This window comes from Blennius ocellaris (genome assembly GCF_963422515.1).
Source record: "Blennius ocellaris genome assembly, chromosome: 1".
Lineage (NCBI taxonomy): Eukaryota > Metazoa > Chordata > Actinopteri > Blenniiformes > Blenniidae > Blennius > Blennius ocellaris.
Window position 1 is genome coordinate 656,149 of NC_137650.1, and position 18,312 is coordinate 674,460.

The window sequence follows — 18,312 nt, forward strand, 5'->3', positions numbered from 1 at the left end:
AGTTGATTAGATCTCCATGTTAGATGACGCTTGTTACTTGATTGTGTTGGTCTAATAAATAATATCTGAATTATTGATGAATTAATACATTTTTGGTAAATAAATACCTGTTAGCTGATTTGATTGATTCCTGGTAATTATTGTGTATTTATTGTTGACAATTCACTGGTTTGTAACAGTCTGCGCTTGAATCTCACACCTTCCTTGTTATTTAAGATTGTTATATTTTGTACAGGAATATTAACTAACTTAAATAACCTTTTTTACAAATGAGACTGATATTTTGGTATTAGCTATTTCCAGTTTAGCTGGTGGTGCCCCAATTTCATTATTATTTGATAACTAACCAATTTATTCAAATTAACAATTTTTCATTAATAAATCATTTTTGATAATTTATTCACTTTTAAGTAATTTGTCAATTACTTTAGTAGTTGTTAATGAGTAAATTACCATTTACTACCATTAATAATTTAAGTTTTTCATAAATTACTTCCAGTGATTTATTACTTTCAGTAATCTATTATTTACAGTAATTTTAACGCTAATAACCAACCAGAAATCCCAACACCTCCTCCTAGCGGCCGCCTGCAAAACTACCCTTCCAATATCATAAGTACTGTCTTGAGAATATGTGTAATGTGTCTGTGTTGATGCTTAAATGTGCCTGAGGTGGATTTTTTTCCCCCCAATTACAGACTGTGCTCCTGAGAGTACAGTCTCTAATCTGTCTTTTTTTCTCTCCTCACCTCTTGTTGTCCCTCTTTCCCCCAACTTTCTATGCAATTTCATTGTACTTGTTACAATGACAATAAAGACGATTCTGATTCTGATTCTGAATACGACCATATGTCATCTTCTATCATAGAGATGTATTCTATAATAGAGCTTCTTAATATTGGTCTTCCTCCTGAACAAGATGTTTGGACAATCATCCTAATCTGCACTCTGGGGATGAACATCTGTCTCAAGCAGCAATTGAACCTCCTGACATGACAGATTACTCAGATTGGGTTTTTCTTTGCTGTTCTTCTCGTGGATTTGAAAAAAGATTAATCTGAATAATCAGCGGTTTTTCAACAACAATTTTTATAAAACAACCTGACGTGATCATAATAACTTTGACCAGTGAATCATGTTTAAATCAGCTTGTGTGTGTGTTGCAGCCTCTGAAGACCCTGAATGCAGGCAACAGTTCTCCTGAGCTGGGTCCGTTCTTCTCTGATGGCCAGCGCCAGGTGGACTACGTCCTGACCTACCACATCCCAAAGCCTGGCAGCAACCGCCGCCGTTCACCCAGGACTGGAGAGGGCAACTTCCTCCGAAGGCTGCGGCGCAGCATGAGCCTGAGAGGTAGCCGAGCACCGCTGCAGCCCCGAGAAGACCCAGAGGTCGCCGCCCAGGACCAGAGAGTGGACAACCATGAGTACAGCAACCGGCTGAAGCGGGAGGAGTTGGAGGAGAACCTGCTGGAGACTGGGCTGGAGCTGGAGAAGGATGAGGGGGTGAGGAATTTCTCAGGACTAGTTGTTCTCGGTTTTGGCTGTATAAATGAAGACTCTCTGCTCAGTTTGGTGGACCTTTCTCCCTGGTTCAGGTCTTCCGGTTTCTTCCCTCAGCGTGGAAAGGTGTGTTTAAGGGCATGTAAATGGCTGATGTTAAGTTGCCTGAGCGCAGTCACTGATTGTGAAAGAGAGTTTGTTAAGCCTCCTGTGCAGTGGGTGGTGAGCGGTCTAATCACTGCTGGGAGGTAATGATAGTTACTAAAGCTCAGAACTGCACCGCTGGGTTGTGTCAGAGCTTGGAAGTCTGGATGATTCTCAACAGTCCATAGCTTCAAAATTAGAACATGATTATCCAGGTTACTTTGGAGCTGGTAGTGGTTTCCCAGCTGGGAACAGATCGCTCCAGGTTGAAGGCTTGTGGACTTGTCACAGAAGGGATCATGTTGGGGATCAATTATGGATCATTGGTACTGCTTTAGAGCAGACAGTGAACTGCTTCCTAACAAGCTTCAGCTCCTCTACATCTCTATTCTAACAATGCTGGGCATTTTCAAATTAATTTCATCGTCTCGGAAAGTACTGGTATCGCCACAGGGATCAGTGGTGTCCTCAGAACTCAGGTAGCAGACTGCAGGTCGACTGGGGTCCCTGACCTCTGGTCACTCAGTCAGTCAGTCTCCTACTGAATAGATCAGTGTGGCTCTGCACAATACTCATAGAATATCTAAATGAATGTCGGAGCAGCATTTTGAAACTCTAAGACCAGTCTAACTGAAGTTAATAATAGAAAATAACCTTTCAGTGGCAGAACCTCTCAGTGTAATCATATTCTACAGTCTCTGGCGTGAAGTCGTCTATTACAGCACTCAGAGACTTCCTGTTTGATCAACACAGACTTTGTTCGGGTTTCTGCCATTAAACTCTTTAACTCTTCCAAACACTTCTGTGTTTCAGACAAAAATCCCAGGAGTGGGCTTCCTCAAGATCCATGCTCCATGGGGTGTTTTGTGTCGAGAAGCTGAGTTCATGAAGCTCAAGATGCCCACAAAGAAGGTAGTCCACTGCAGAGTCCTGACCCTCTTCCAAAGGAACCTGTCCTCTCTGACTACCAAATGAAAACTCTGGTCTGGGAATGTATGAGACTGTGGTGGCAGGCTGCATACCTCTTGAGAACCTGCCGACAAATGGAATCATCGCATTATCATTTCTTCACAAGGTCATTGTTTCTTCACAAGGTTGTTGTTTTATCAGGGAGTAGAACATCCATCAAATCCAGCTCCTTTGACTGGACCCACAATTTGATTTCAAACTTCGTGTAAAGTCTTGCACACACAGTTATTTCAAACCTTCACAGATCCAGAGACAACACACTTGATGATCACAAAAGACAGCTCGCACAAGATCTTCCTCTTCTGATCTGATAGCGTGTGGTGCGAGACTCGAGGAAGCGACTCGAGGAGGCGTCCCTGCCTTTCCTTCTGCAGCAGGAAAGCCCCTGTCAGCTGCTGATCATGAGCAGCCTGCTACTGCTGCAGCGGGTGAAGTCTATGAGCAGCCAAGCGAACGCCTCCTCTGCGGTCTTCTCGGGAGTCGCAGCTCCCGGGGTGCTCCTCCATGCTATGTGGGTCCAACAGGGAGCCAGTGTGGCAGTGAAGCATGCCACAATCGGGTTCACCCACAGAGGTACGGAGCCAGAATGTCGATAAACCATTGTATTAAAGTGAAAACAAACTCAAACCCACACGCAGACCCTCAGCCTTTTTCAGGCTCTTCTACATCTCTGCGTTAACTCTCGCCTGTCACCTTGTGTTTTTTGGCGACTCCTCCTTTATGGGCTGAGAGGTTTTTAAGCTCCCGATGTGAATCAAGTGCGTTGCCTCACCTCTCTGCCACAACGGCATATACGTGTAAACAAACATGTTGCCACAAATCAACCTCGGCTTGTGTTACAACTTGGGATTTTCTGTTATCGGGGTAAGTTAAGAATTAACCCTGGGATTTGAGTACTGCAAAGCCCATTCACTTCTCACTGCTATAAATCACCCTGGTACTCTGATGTTTAACTCTGGAGCAGAGAATGAAGGCACTGTCTATTGAACAATCAGATCTCTTGGAAAATGACTTGCCTATTTTTACAGTATCCTGATTGAGCATAATAAAATAAATCATTGTCACTCAGGCTTTGAAAGATGTTTTTAGGGTCAGAAGTACCAAACTGAGTTGTATTTCATACGACAGGGACTCCGGACACCTCCTGAAATTCGTATATTTGCCCAAATTTAACCACTAAAGACAACTCAAAAACTCACCAAATTTGGCATGCATATTGGGAGTGGTGAAAATTATAAGGACATTTAAAAATTGACCCCCAGAGTGCCAAAATGTGATCTCGAGCACCATCTAGAAAAACTATAACGGCCACCAAAAAAAACCCTAAAATGACCATGGCCCATAGGAATGTCGTAGGGAGATCAAACCAAAACTCAATTGTTCGTCTCATCAAGACCTACAAATCACGCACTGAAACTCTGGACCTAAATCCAACAAGAAATCTGCAATTTACCTTTCAAAAAAAGATTATCACCCAAAAAAGGCCCTCACGCAAACAACATGTCCTCTGAGGGACGAAGGTCATATCGGCTTTAAAATAGTATGATAAGACAGTGGAGACTCTCCTGATCAATAATCTAGAACGCTTTGCTTTGTTGTTGTGCGGTTTCATTTTTATAAGCCCTCAAAATTCCGAACGCCAAACCCACACAGACTGAAAGACGACAAATTTTCCTCTCAAGAAATGTTAATTTTAACAAAATATTTGCCCGAAAACTGGATTCAGAGCACTTGTTTCCAAAATATTTGGATAAAGTCCGTCGTCTCACACTGTGATGACATCACTAACTGCAGGTGGTCAGAATGCTGTGTAATTCAACACCCAGGATTGCGCAACACCAAGAATTGCACAATACCATGAAATCCCTTGTTTATGGGATGACCTACCATGTGTACTAATGTGTGCTTTGTGGATGAGCTAACATGCTAATATGTGGTTTAAGGACTAGCGAACATGCAGTGTGTGGAGTAGCTAACATGCTAATGTGCACTGTGACATTAACAAGCTAACAGGGTAATGTGTGCTTTATGGACCAGATAACATGGTAATGTGCACTGTAATGCTAATGCTTTAAATGCTTTATAATGCTAATGCTAACCTAGTTAGCTTAGCAGATTAGCATATGAGATAAGACCAGATTCCAGTTCAGGGCCACCTAGGGAGCAACTTGTGTGATTTTCAAAACAAGGTTTGTTCAATTGAGCTGATATTTGGTGAGTGGCTAACTGGCAGGACGAGGGTTATGAATCATTAGCTTATTAGTTGGGTCCCACAACGCTGCGCGGCAGAAAGTGCAGTGGAACTGTGCTTATAGAGATCGGTACAATACACCATGGAGACCGGTACAACCCACTATAGAGACCAGTATGAGCCACCATAGAGACCGGTACGACACTCCATAGAGACCGTTGTGACCCACCATAGAGACCAGAACAACCCACCATAGAGACCGTAGCGACCCACCATAGAGGGCGGTACTACCCACCATAGAGACCCGTATGACCCACCATAGATACCAGTACGACGCACCATAGAGACCAGTTTGACCCACCATAGAGACCGGTACGCCCCACCATTGAGACCTTTACGACCCACCATAAAGACCGGTACGACCCACCACAGAGAACGGTACGACCCACCATAGAGACCAGTACATTCCACCATAGAGACCAGTACTGTCTACCATATAGACTGGTATGACTCACCATAGCGACCGGTACGACGCACTACAGAAATCAGTACGACCCACCATAGAGACCGTTACAACCCACCATAGAGCCCAGTACAACCCACCATAGAGACCAGCATGGTCTCCATAGAGACTAGTACGACCCACCATAGAAACCAGTACGGTCTACCATACAGACCCGTATGACACACCATAGAGACCAGTGTAGTCCACCATACAGACTGGTATGACCCACCATAGAAGCCAGTACGGTCTACCATAGAGACCAGTACGACCCACTATAGAGACCAGTACAGTCTACCATAGGGACCAGTACGTTCTACCATAGAGGCCAGTATGGTCCACCATACAGAACAGTACGACCCACTATAGAGACCAGTACAGTCTACCATAGGGACCAGTACGTTCTACCATAGAGGCCAGTGTGGTCCACCATACAGAACAGTACGACCCACCATAGAGACCAGTACGGTCTACCATAGGGACCAGTACGTTCTACCATAGAGGCCAGTGTGGTCCACCATACAGAACAGTACGACCCACCATAGAGACCAGTACGGTCTACCATAGGGACCAGTACGTTCTACCATAGAGGCCAGTGTGGTCCACCATACAGAACAGTACGACCCACCATAGAGACCAGTACGGTCTACCATAGGGACCAGTACGTTCTACCATAGAGGCCAGTGTGGTCCACCATACAGAACAGTACGACCCACCATAGAGACCAGTACGGTCTACCATAGAGTCCAGTACAATCCACCATAGATACCAGTATGACCCACCATAGAGACCGTTACAACCCACCATAGAGCCCAGTACAACCCACCATAGAGACCAGCATGGCCTCCATAGACTAGTACGACCCACCATAGAAACCAGTACGGTCTACCATACAGACCCGTATGACACACCATAGAGACCAGTGTAGTCCACCATACAGACTGGTATGACCCACCATAGAAGCCATTACGGTCTACCATAGAGACCAGTACGTTCTACCATAGAGGCCAGTGTGGTCCACCATACAGAACAGAACGACCCACCATAGAGACCAGTACGGTCTACCATAGAGTCCAGTATGATCCACCATAGATACCAGTATGACCCACCATAGAGACCGGTACAGTCCACCATAGAGACCAGTACAGTCCACCATCGAGACCAGTATAGTCTACCATAGAGACTTGTACAACCCACCTTAGAGACCAGTACGACCCACCATAGAGACCAGTACGGCCTCCATAGAGACCAGTACAACCCAGCATAGAGACCAGTACAGTCTACCATACAGACCAGTATGATCCACCATAGAGACCAATACGGTCTACCATAGAAACCAGTGTAGTCCACCATACATACCGTTACGACCCACCATAGAGACCGGTACAGTCCACCATAGAGACCAGTACAGTTCACAATAGAGACCAGTACGGTCCACCATAGAGACCGGTACAACCCACCATAGAGACCAGTGTGATCTACCATAGAGACCAGTACAAACCACTATAGAGACCAGTACGGTCTTCCATAGAGACCAGTGTTGTGCACCATACAGAACGGTACAACCCACCATAAAGACTGGTACGACCCACCATAGAGACCAGTACAGTCCACCATAGAGACCAGTACGGTCTACCATAGAGAATGAAATGACCCACCATACAGACCAGTATGGTCTACCATAGAGTCCAGTGCGTCCCACTATAGATACCAGTATGACCCACCATAGGGACCAGTACAACCCACCATAGAGACCGGTGCGACCCACCATAGAGACCAGTACGAGTAGTAATAGAATACTAGCTCAGATCAATTTGTGTTTTTAAGAACCAGTTTTTGTGTCTCGCCTGCAGTATTATGAAGTGAAACAAGGCAGCAACCTGGTGGAGAAGATTCGACTGTTCATTCACAAAGTCACGGCTCCTCTTCACCCCAAAGTCAACGCAAACCGATCTCAGGACACCAAGTTCCTCTCACACCCGTTCTCCAGAGAAAAGCAGCACCTGTGAGTAATGTCTCTATTTTCACTTTGTAGAAGCCTGCTGATCCGGGCCCCTGAGGTCTGAATGAGCAGCTTCAGTTTGGTCTGGCATGGGGAAGCTGCGGTCACTCAGACCCTGTACAACAGGGGTCTCCAAATCCAGTCCTTGAGAGCCCCTATCCTGCATGTTTTAGTTCTCTCCCTGCTTCAGCATACCTGAGTCTAATGATGATGTCACTCATTGCAATCAGCTGTGTTGCAACTGGGAGAGAGCTAAAGCCTGCAGGACAGGGGCTCTCGAAGACCTGGGTTGGAGAACCCTGCTGTACAAGCTCACAGAGTGATGTCTGAGAGGGATTCAGGTGGTTTGAAGTAAAGCTGCCTGCTGGGATGTATGGAGGAGTGGGTGGGCAGCCAGTGTTACTATTATTACAGCTCTGACTAACAGCTAGCAGCAGCTTGCTCTCCTCCACCACTTCATCTTCCTCCACTACTTCATCTTCCTCCATTTCTGAGCTCCAGAAACTTTCTTGAGATGGAGCCCAGATACAAGAAAATGTGGCTTTCAAAGTCTATTAACTCAAACCGGCTGTTTAGCTCCTCTTCATGAAGTTGAGAACAATACTCACTCACTCACTCACTCACTCACTCACTCACTCACTCACTCACTCACTCACTCACTCACTCACTCACTCACTCACTCACTCACTCACTCACTCAGGGGAGGAGTGGAGGAAGAGTGGAGGACTGAAGGTGTGAAGGAGTGGAGGAGGAGTAGAGGTTGAATGGAGGAGGGGTGGAGGACTGGAGGAGTGAAGGAGTCATTACACTCATTTACAATCTTCATTACACTCACTCTTCCTTAGTCACTATTCATCATCTCACTCTTCACTAGACTCACTCTTTTAGAGTTTTGCTCCACTCGACCATGCCACTGCTACACACCAGCATAACCCAACTTTGAAGCTGCTGTTGCATTTATGAGACATTCCAGTCTATTTTTGAGGATTAGAATCATTAATCTACAGACTGGCTTCAGAAGAAGTCAACTGATTCTCCTTTAAAGAAAACCGGAGGCCTCATCTATAAACGCTGCTGACGCACAAGATAGGTCCTGGAAGATTTGTACGCCACTTCCCACCTGAACTTATGATCTTTAGCAGGAACATTTTTCACCACTTTACTATCTGACAGTACAGATGGTGAAGTGGTGCGTTGAACCAGATGGTGAAATAGTGAATTGAACCAGATGGTGGATTGAACCAGATTATGAATTGAACCTGATGGTGAAGTAGTAAATTGAACCAGATGGTGAATTGAACGAAATGGTGAAGTGGTGAATTGAACCAGATGGTGAAGTGGTGAATTGAACCAGATGGTGAATTGAACGAAATGGTGAAGTGGTGAATTGAACCAGATGGTGAAGTGGTGAATTGAACCAGATGGTGAATTGAACGAAATGGTGAAGTGGTGAATTGAACCAGATGGTGAATTGAACCAGATGGTGAACTAGTGAATTGAACCAAATGGTGAATTAAACCAGATGGTTAATTGAACCAGATGGTAAAATGTTGAATTGAACCAGATGGTGAAGTGGTGAATTGAACCAAATGGTGAATTAAACCAGATGGTTAATTGAACCAGATGGTAAAATAGTGACTTGAACCAGATGGTGAAGTAGTGAATTGATCCAGATGGTGAATTGAACCAGATGGTGAAATGTTGAATTGAACCAGATGGTGAAGTGGTGAATTGAACCAGATGGCGAAGTAGTGAATTGAACCAGATGGTGAAGTGGTGAATTGAACCAGATGGCGAAGTAGTGAATTGAACCAGATGGTGAATTTAACCAGATAGTGACATATTGAATTGAACCAAGTGGTGAATTGAACTAGAAGGTGAAGTGTTGAATTCAGCCAGATGGTGAAGTAGTGAATCGGACCAGATGGTGGAGTGTTGAATTAGATTATATAATAGAATGCCTTTTATTTGTCATTATACAAACAATGTACAATGTAGTGGTTTCTTACCTCATAAGGATCACTCGGACCATTTATGTTGTGGTTGGCTATCGATAATGATTAATAATTATCGAAGATAGTTATTAATAATGTTATTGAAAATGTAATCTGATCTGTATCAGAACCTCAGAGCTTCACCTGTCTTAACAGGAAATGATAGCAAATTCAGTTCTATCAGTCTCATAAGATATACTAAACAGTTAATCAGGAATTTGAATTAACAGTTAAATAAACAAAAGCTTGAAAGATTTTGGAGTTCTTGACATAGAAGAGGTCGACATTTCATTCACCTTTGTGCTCATTAATAAAACAGCAAGTATGATTCCAAAAATTATATTTATTTACAATGAAAACAAATATATACAGATTCTAACTACCTATATACAGCTTTGTGTGTGTGTGTGTGTGTGTGTGTGTGTGTGTGTGTGTGTGTGTGTGTGGGGAGAGCGAGAAAGAGAGAGCGAGAGGTGGAGGGACTGTGTGTGTGTGAGATGTGTGATGGAACTACAAAACAAGATGGCGGGTCACAAGAAACTCCATTCCAATGGAGGTTATCAGAGAGCAGGAAGTCTGTCCTGGGTCTCCACCATGTGCTGGAGAACAATGGAACATGGAAGCTAGTCTTTAGCGTCTGCTTCCTGTGTGTCTCTGCTAAAGGACCATTTCTAGACTGAGTTGATGTGAATGAGACTTGTTTTGTAAAACGTCAGGAGTCGTCAGATGGTGTTCAGTTACTGTGTGATGTTGTCTTTGATGTGATATGTGTAGGATTGTGAGTTAACTAGTTAGTAAAGCAGATTAGCATGCAGACCCTGTGTCTGTGGCAGAGCTAACGTTGGTTTACAGGTTGATCACTGCTCCTAATATCATTATCTATAGAACTCAATCACTGTAACAGAATCAACACATCTTCATAAAGTTAAACAGTTCTATCATAGCATCAGGTTTAACTAATCTCAGGTAAAGTCCAGTTGTTACCACTTCCTTGAAGGAGTTCAGTTGTTGTCCTGCTGGAGGGAAGCTGGTGTCTTCTCCTGTAGTTAGCACCTCCTGCTAACTGTGGTTGCTGGTTCTGCAGGCTGAGGAGAAGAAGATGGAGTTGATATTTCAGGAGTCCTTCTTTGCAGCTCCTGGTTGTTCCTTTTGTCCAGACTGAGGATCTGGTCGCTCAGGTCTGTGATGGTTTTCCTGCTGGTTGAGGAAAACACAAAGAAGTTCTGTGAGGCGTCGTTTCCCTGGTCCCGTCCTGGAGGAACTGGTTGGTTTTCCCTGGTTGATGGGAGATCAGACTCTGGGTGCTGGTCTCTGGATCAGAGGTCTGACCCTCGTGGTCGGGTCAGCAGAGGAGTTGAGGAGTGAAGGCCCCTGGTTGCAGGCCTCTGGTTTTAGCTGTATGCTAACGCTGGGTGAGCTGAGCTGCTGGGAAGCAGCTCTTCCCACAGTGTTCACAGGAGAAGACTGTCTGCAAGACTGCATTCGCAGGCTTTTGTTGAACGTTTGTGGATTTGAAGGTGTTGAATCCTGAGAGCTTCAACCAATCAGTTACTGTGAGTGTCTTGTGAGCAGAAAGTGGGGGAGGATCTGCATGGGTCTGCTGTGGGAAAAGCCCCCCCACTGGGTGTGATGGTCAATCACATTACTGGGTCCAAATTCATATGTCATGTCTGTGTATCATGAAATATGAAAATGGTCTTTCCCTCAAAATGAACAAACTTTCTGTGGTCTTGTGAGACCTCAACAATAATGAAATTTGAAGTTCTCCTATATTCAATGCAAGGATCAGCACTTTTTTATGTGAGCATGAAGAAGCATAAATAGAAAAAAATAAAAATTGGGAAAAAATGTAAAACCTTTCACATATTTTAAAGTATTGCACAATGTAATCACACAGTGAGCAGTGGTGGAATGTGTTTTGCCCGTCAGTTATTTACATGTGAGAGTTCACGGTGGTGATGGCTTTGGGGAAAAAGCTGAATTTGAACCAGATGTTGAAGTGGTGAATCGAGCCAGATGGTGAAATAGTGAATCGAACCAGATGGTGAATTGGTGAATTGAACCAGATGGTGAAGTAGTGATGTAAACCAGATGGTGAACTGGTAAATTGAACCAGATGGTGAAGTAGTGATGTAAACCAGATGGTGAACTGGTAAATTGAACCAGATGGTGAAGTAGTGATGTAAACCAGATGGTGAACTGGTGAATTGAACCAGATGGTGAAGTAGTGATGTAAACCAGATGGTGAACTGGTAAATTGAACCAGATGGTGAAGTAGTGATGTAAACCAGATGGTGAACTGGTAAATTGAACCAGAAGGTGAAGTGGTGAATCGAACCAGATGGTGAATTGAAGGTCAGATTCATCTCATGCATTTAGAGAAGATCAATAGAAGCAAATTGTTTGTACACAGGGTGTTACAAATCAGAAATTTTTTTTGTAATTTTTTCAGCTTTTGTTTTGTAGGTGTGGCTCATGAAATGTCTGTTCCATGACCTGAGTTTATTTACACGAAGAATAGTGTGAAGCAGCAGCATCATTATTGACCATATTGTTCAAGAGGACCAGGGTCTGACAGCAGGTCACTATGTGACCTTCAGCCCGAACCTCAGCCGACCTTCCACTGCTGCTCCAGTGGTGTGAACGCTGCTCAGCTGCTCCTCTCAGGACTCCGGGAGGAGACTGGCCAGGTCCAGCATCAGTTTCAAACCAGCAGAATGTAAAAACCAAGTACAGACTGTACTGCCTGTCAGCGACAGAGGGAGACTCAGACTGTAGCAAAAGGTACAGACTGTTCTCAGCTAGAATCAGAGACAGAAAGGAAGACATTGTTCTGCTGAGGCATCCAACCTTAGAACTCCCCTCTTCAGGATGCACCAGGGCCACACGTACCGTGCATTCTTCCTCAATATGACAGACATCACCAGTCCATTCTTTTCTACTCTACTCAAAATGAGCCAAGATGTTCATAAAATGATGAAATGTTTGTTTTATTCTCATTGTCTTTTCTGTTGGCAGGTTCGATCTATCTGACAAAGACAAGTTCTTCGACAGCAAGACCAGGAGCTCCATAGTAAGGCTCTGTTTCTGTCAGTGGGCATTTGGGACGGGACGCCAGTAGCAGCATGTCTACAACTTCATTCAATTCTTGATTTCAGAGAATCAAGTGCTTTCCCATTTTGCAGAAAGATTGAGTGAAGCTTTGGACTGGAGCCTTACAAATGGAGTGTTTGGTGTGTAGCTGCAGTTTGTGCTGCTGTGTTGAGACTCACACAGAGACACACACCTACACACAAGTTGGCAGAGCAGCGCTGATGACGAGTAAAGCCTCAGGCTTCTCGTTACTGGATGGGCTCCTCCGTCACATCAGTCGTTGGCTTGTGGTGCACTCCAGTTCTGATGAATAAGATTCTGGACTCACTGCTGCTGTTCCTGTTCCGCAGTAGAGACACAGCTGGTTCTGCTGCACAGCCTCTCACTTCTTACACACAACAAAACTTCTGTTTCCTGCACTGTTGTCAGGTCTGGGAGATACTGAAGAGGACCAGATGCACCAATTCCAAGTACCCCATTGGTAAGACACCTACATCTACGTCTCTGTCTCAGTCTACATCTACAGCTACATCTACTTCTATGTCTACATCTAGGCCTACGTCTACACTGCATTTATATCAACATATTTTTATATCTAAATCTTTCTACATCTACATCTGCATCTTTCTACATCTACATCTACAACTACATCTACATCTACATTTTTCTACATCTACGTCTACATCTACATTTCCAGCTACATCTTCTACATCTACATCTGCATCTACATCTACATCTTCTACATCTACATCTGCATCTGCATCTACATCTTCGTACATCTACATCAAAATCTTTCTACATTTACGATTACATCTACATCTACATCTAAATACATCTATATTTACAGCTACATCTTTCTACATCTACATCTTTCTACATTTGCATGTACGTCTACATCTACATCTTCATACACATACACATTTCCTCTTCCATCAGTCCAGTGTAATTACAATGACAAAAAAGTACAACTTGAGAAATGACTATTGAAACGCCTCCTCACTGTGCAAGACAGGACTTTCAAAAGACAGCAGTGGAGTACAGAATGGACCTCAGATACATAGTGAATAGTCAAAAAAGACCAGTCAACATTTGTTTAGTTCACAAGAGGTATTGAAGCCCTCAGAGAGAATAGATATATACTGTTGAGTTTGTAGAGCGTGCTCAAAGTCATTCTACTTAAATGTTGGTAAATAACCCAAAAATACAGAAATGTTTGAGCAGCTCACAATTCTTTTCTTGCTTATTTCAAAGAGGTATCATGTTGAAAAAACATGCACAAGTTGGGAATTTTAAACAAAAATCACTCCATCTTCTATTTAAAGCTGTTGTTAACCCTGTGTACAGTTATGTAGTGTGGTGAAGCAGCACAACCAGCACTTTCTCTCAATGAAACACAGCGTTCATGTTATCTCCCAGTGTGTGGTGGTGTGGGGCGGGGGTGCTGCTCCACAGGCCCTGAACCCACGTCCGTGAACCTCAGCACCACCCTCTCACTTCATTGTTGTGGCTCCCAGATCACATGAGCAACATTCACAGAGCCTCACATCTTTGTATGGTTTAAAAAAGTGAGTACATGGTGACAAAAATTAAAGAAAGTAATCGATAAAAGAAAGTGATAAAAGAAAATAAGTCACGATGGACATTTAGTCTCAGAGGCAGTTTACAGGTCAGCCCCAGGATTCAGATTTTCACCTGCTCAATCTTCCATGATATGATCTGCTTTTCCCAGGAATCACCAGTCTTCTTGCCAATGGCGTCTACACCTCAGCATACCCTCTGCATGATGTGAGTGTCACCATTACACGTGGTGTAGATTATTTTGAATCCAAGCAGATCATCAAGACAAATCTCTGTGTTCACACTGTATATGATTGCTGTCGCTTTCTTCAATGAAAATAAAAATGATTTATAGGTGGCTCAATGATGTGTGTGTGTGTGTGTGTGTGTGTGTGTGTGTGTGTGTGTGTGTGTGTGTGTGTGTGTGTGTGTGTGTGTGTGTGTGTGTGTGTGTGTGTGTGCCTGTTACAGGGAGACATTGAAGGAGAAACAGCCAAGCCTAATGACAGGAAGGTGAGTAGAAATATCTTTATTCCTATAGTTTCGTGTAGCAGCGATGCAGCAGTGTATTTCTCTTCTCAGCTGATTCTAAACAATACAGATGAAAATGGTTGATGAAGGAGTGGTTGAGTGGTGATTTAACAACAGTAATGTATGAATATGGTTATGAGACACATGTCGGCAAGTTGTGTTCAAAATGTAATAATGAATGTGATGTTTGCTGATGAAATCCTTGGTTTTACTGCTTCATTATTGTTGTAGCGATTTCGGTAGTTGTCGTGCTGGAGGGAAGCTGGTGTCTTCTCCTGTAGTTAGCACCTCCTGCTAACTGTGGTTGCTGGTTCTGCAGGCTGAGGAGAAGAAGATGAAGTTGATGTTTCAGGAGTCCTTCTTTGCAGCTCCTGGTTGTTCCTTTTGTCCAGACTGAGGATCTGGTCACTCAGGTCTGTGATGGTTTTCCTGCTGGTTGAGGAAAACACAAAGAAGTTCTGTGAGGCGTCGTTTCCCTGGTCCGTCCTGGAGGAACTGCTTGGTTTTCCCTGGTTGATGGGAGATCAGACTCTGGGTGCTGGTCTCTGGATCAGGGGAAGGTCTGACCCTCGTGGTGGGTCAGCAGAGGAGTTGAGGAGTGAAGGCCCCTGGTTGCAGGCCTCTGGTGTTAGCTGTATGCTAACGCTGGGTGAGTTGCCTCCAGTAACCTCCTCCATCGAAGAACAGGAGCAAAAGCCTTTTGTGAGCGGAACTGCTCGGACCCAGCTCCTCCCTGGTGTTCACCAGGGAAGACTCAGGGCAAGATTCCCTTGAGGAGTCTCTTCCAAAGGCTTTTGGTTGAAGGTTTGTGGATTCGAAGGTGTGAAATCCTGAGAGCCTCACCCAATCGGTGACTAACTGAGTGCATGGGTGAAGTGTATATTGAGCAGTGTATATTGGGGGAGGATTTGCATGGGTCTCCAGTGGCAAAATGTCCCCCCCCCCACTGGGTGTGATTCCTGGGTCCAAATTCATATGTCATGATTGTGTACCACAGGGAAGATTTCGTATCCACAATAGGCTGAAATCAGAAATGAAGGAAAAGAGCGGTAATGATTCTGGGTGAATTTATTCAGTAACATATAAAAATGAGAAGTTGAGCCACAAAGGCAGAATAAAAGAAACATTTATTGATGGAACAGTGAGCTTTTTGTTTTAACATGTCAAGCCTTACCCAGTGTATGAGAATAATATTAAGTATGCAGCTAGAAAGCAGAGCCTGTTGTTTCCTTCTTCGGTGTGTCCCTATGGCAACAGCCCAATAATCCCCTCTGCTCCTCAGGCCTCCACATTTACAGTGTCATTATCACCTGTTTGCAGTCTCTGTGAAGTCCACAGCTTTTCTCTTCAGTCTTCAGTTGTTCCTCTGCTGCTTGTCCTGTGATTGAGGAGATAGATAGATGGATGGATGGATGGATGGATGGATGGATGGATGGATGGATGGATGGATGGATGGATGGATGGATGGATGGATGGATGGATGGATGGATGGACGGACGGATGGACAGACAGACAGACTACATTAATTCCATTCAAAGGTACTTTAACTGTGAAATATTAGATTAGATTAGATTAGATTAGATTAGATTAGATTAGATTAGATTAGATTAGATTAGATTAGATTAGATTAGATTAGATTAGATTAGATTAGATTAGACTTTATTGTCATTGTACATGGTACAACGAAATTGCGGTGTAGCTACAAAACACACAGTAGACATACAATAAACACAGGCAGCCATTCTCCCATTCAGCATCGCATTCATCTCAGCAGACACACCGTATATACAGAATAACCTAAACATTCACACGCACATTCAGCTCTCACACAGACCCGCTCACACACACCCAGATGAGTGAGAAAGTGAGGACATTAGTGCAGTAGGTTAAAAAAGTAAAAGAGAAACAAACCGATAATAAGTTACATAAAATACAAAACTAGCTTCTTGAGGTACCTTGGCTGAATGAGTATGTGTGGTTTGAGCACAAGGTACACGTTATTGCACAGAATATAGTATATTGCACACAGTCTGAGGTAGAAATATCTGGGTTAAGTCTGGTACTTTACTGTGAAATAACTGGATTTAGTCTGGTACTACTGTGAAAGAACTGTGTTTTCACTGGTACTTTGCTATGAAATAACTGGGTTCAGTCTGGTACTTCACTGTGAAATAACTGGGTTCAGTCTGGTACTTCACTGTGAAATAACTGGGTTCAGTCTGGTACTTCACTGTGAAATAACTGGGTTCAGTCTGGTACTTTACTATGAAATAACTGGGTTCAGTCTGGTACTTCACTGTGAAATAACTGGGTTCAGTCTGGTACTTCACTGTGAAAGAACTGGGTTTTCAATCTGGAAATTTACTGTGACATAACTGGGTTCAGTCCGGCCCTTTACTGTGAAATAGCTGGGTTTTTGGTCTGTTACCACAGCAAGCGGTGGTATCGGGTGCCATTGATGAAGATTTTTTATTCAGGTTGTTCAGGCTCATAACTCAAGGTTCACATACTCAGAGTTTATTGAACTAATAAGAACTTATCAGCCTTGGCTTCTGCCTAGACCCATGTTGCCTACAGATATTGTGAAAACAAAAAACATATGCGTGTGTGTGTGTATGTGTGAACTTCAAAGCACTATTACCTGAATTCACAAAATTAAACTTTTGCACTGAAACTGTAACTGAAGTATTCAACCTTTTAACTAATTCAGATCAGCTGTTCGAGAACCAGAAACTCGGTTTCATCTCAGAGTGAGTCAACTTGAGTTCAGGAGAGGCTCAGAGTTTGTCGAACTTCCTTTCTGGAATACCCCCTCCACGATGTGCTTCATATACCAAATTGTATTGTTATGATTGTATCACACAGTTTTAGGACATGGTGCATGACAATGTAATGCCTTAAAGTTAATGGTGCCAACAGGTGGCACTATTTCTATTGGAGAGTTTATGAGTGTGGACGTCTTCAGACTGGGTCTCTGGGTCCGACTGGATCACGTGACAGCTGAGTGACTCTTTTTTCACAGCGTGAGACTCAAAGACCTGGTGGCTCTCATTTCGTGTTGCTTATCAGACACATTTTGAATGAAAACACTGAGTTTGTGATCATCTAGTGAACAAAGTTTTCCAACTCTGAAGCTGCTCCAACACTCTCAGCCTGCAGGTGATGGGATGTTTGTGATCTGCTCTTCTTCTCAGCTGCTATATGAGGAGTGGGCAAGCTACAGTGTTTTCTACAAGTACCAGCCTATTGGACTCATCAGGTGAGAGCCAGTGTCTTCTCACTATTCTCTGGATGGTTGGTGGCTGCAGACTCGTCCTCACAGTGATCTGCCCTTCATCTGCGCCTCTCCAGAGACTCTTCTCTGCAAGCCGAAGGTCCAAATGTTTCAATCAAAGTAAAGAAAGATCATCCAGTAAAGTCACCTGCACGCTGCCTGTAAACTCAAGTGCAGAAATGTTGAGTTTCCAAAGTCTCCTCCTCGTAAGAAAACCAGAATGAAATTCAAATAAAGAAAACTCTTAAGAGGGAAACAGAGATTTCCACTACTTTAGTTTCACTATCAACCTACTGCTTTACCCAGATCTTTATAGACCAGCTGCTTACAAACAGCTGAGAAGTGGGAAAGTAGCTGAAGACGACTGAAACCCTAAGACCCAAAGTACAACAACTAAAAGGGCTGTCAGCTGAAGGAATTACAAAAGGTAAAAATAGTTGAAAAAGGTTAAACTAAAAGTGGAAAATTATAATAAAGTGTCACCAGTTTTAAATTGTAATTATGAAAGTGTATAAGTGCCTCATGAAATTCAGTTTCTGTATGTGTAGTAAAA

The 18,312-nt window shown here is 43.5% G+C and overlaps 1 protein-coding gene across 1 annotated transcript in view; it reads left to right on the top strand.

Moving 5' to 3' along the window:
• ano1a (anoctamin 1, calcium activated chloride channel a) overlaps nt 1–18,312 on the top strand; it is a 168,541-nt gene that overhangs the window by 51,360 nt on the left and 98,869 nt on the right. Inside the window, exons 3-10 of the mRNA XM_080517682.1 lie at nt 1,167–1,505; nt 2,460–2,558; nt 7,162–7,313; nt 12,323–12,377; nt 12,827–12,878; nt 14,127–14,182; nt 14,426–14,467; nt 17,680–17,744. Coding sequence (XP_080373808.1) covers nt 1,167–1,505; nt 2,460–2,558; nt 7,162–7,313; nt 12,323–12,377; nt 12,827–12,878; nt 14,127–14,182; nt 14,426–14,467; nt 17,680–17,744 — 860 coding nt within the window. The remainder of the gene's footprint in view (nt 1–1,166; nt 1,506–2,459; nt 2,559–7,161; nt 7,314–12,322; nt 12,378–12,826; nt 12,879–14,126; nt 14,183–14,425; nt 14,468–17,679; nt 17,745–18,312) is intronic.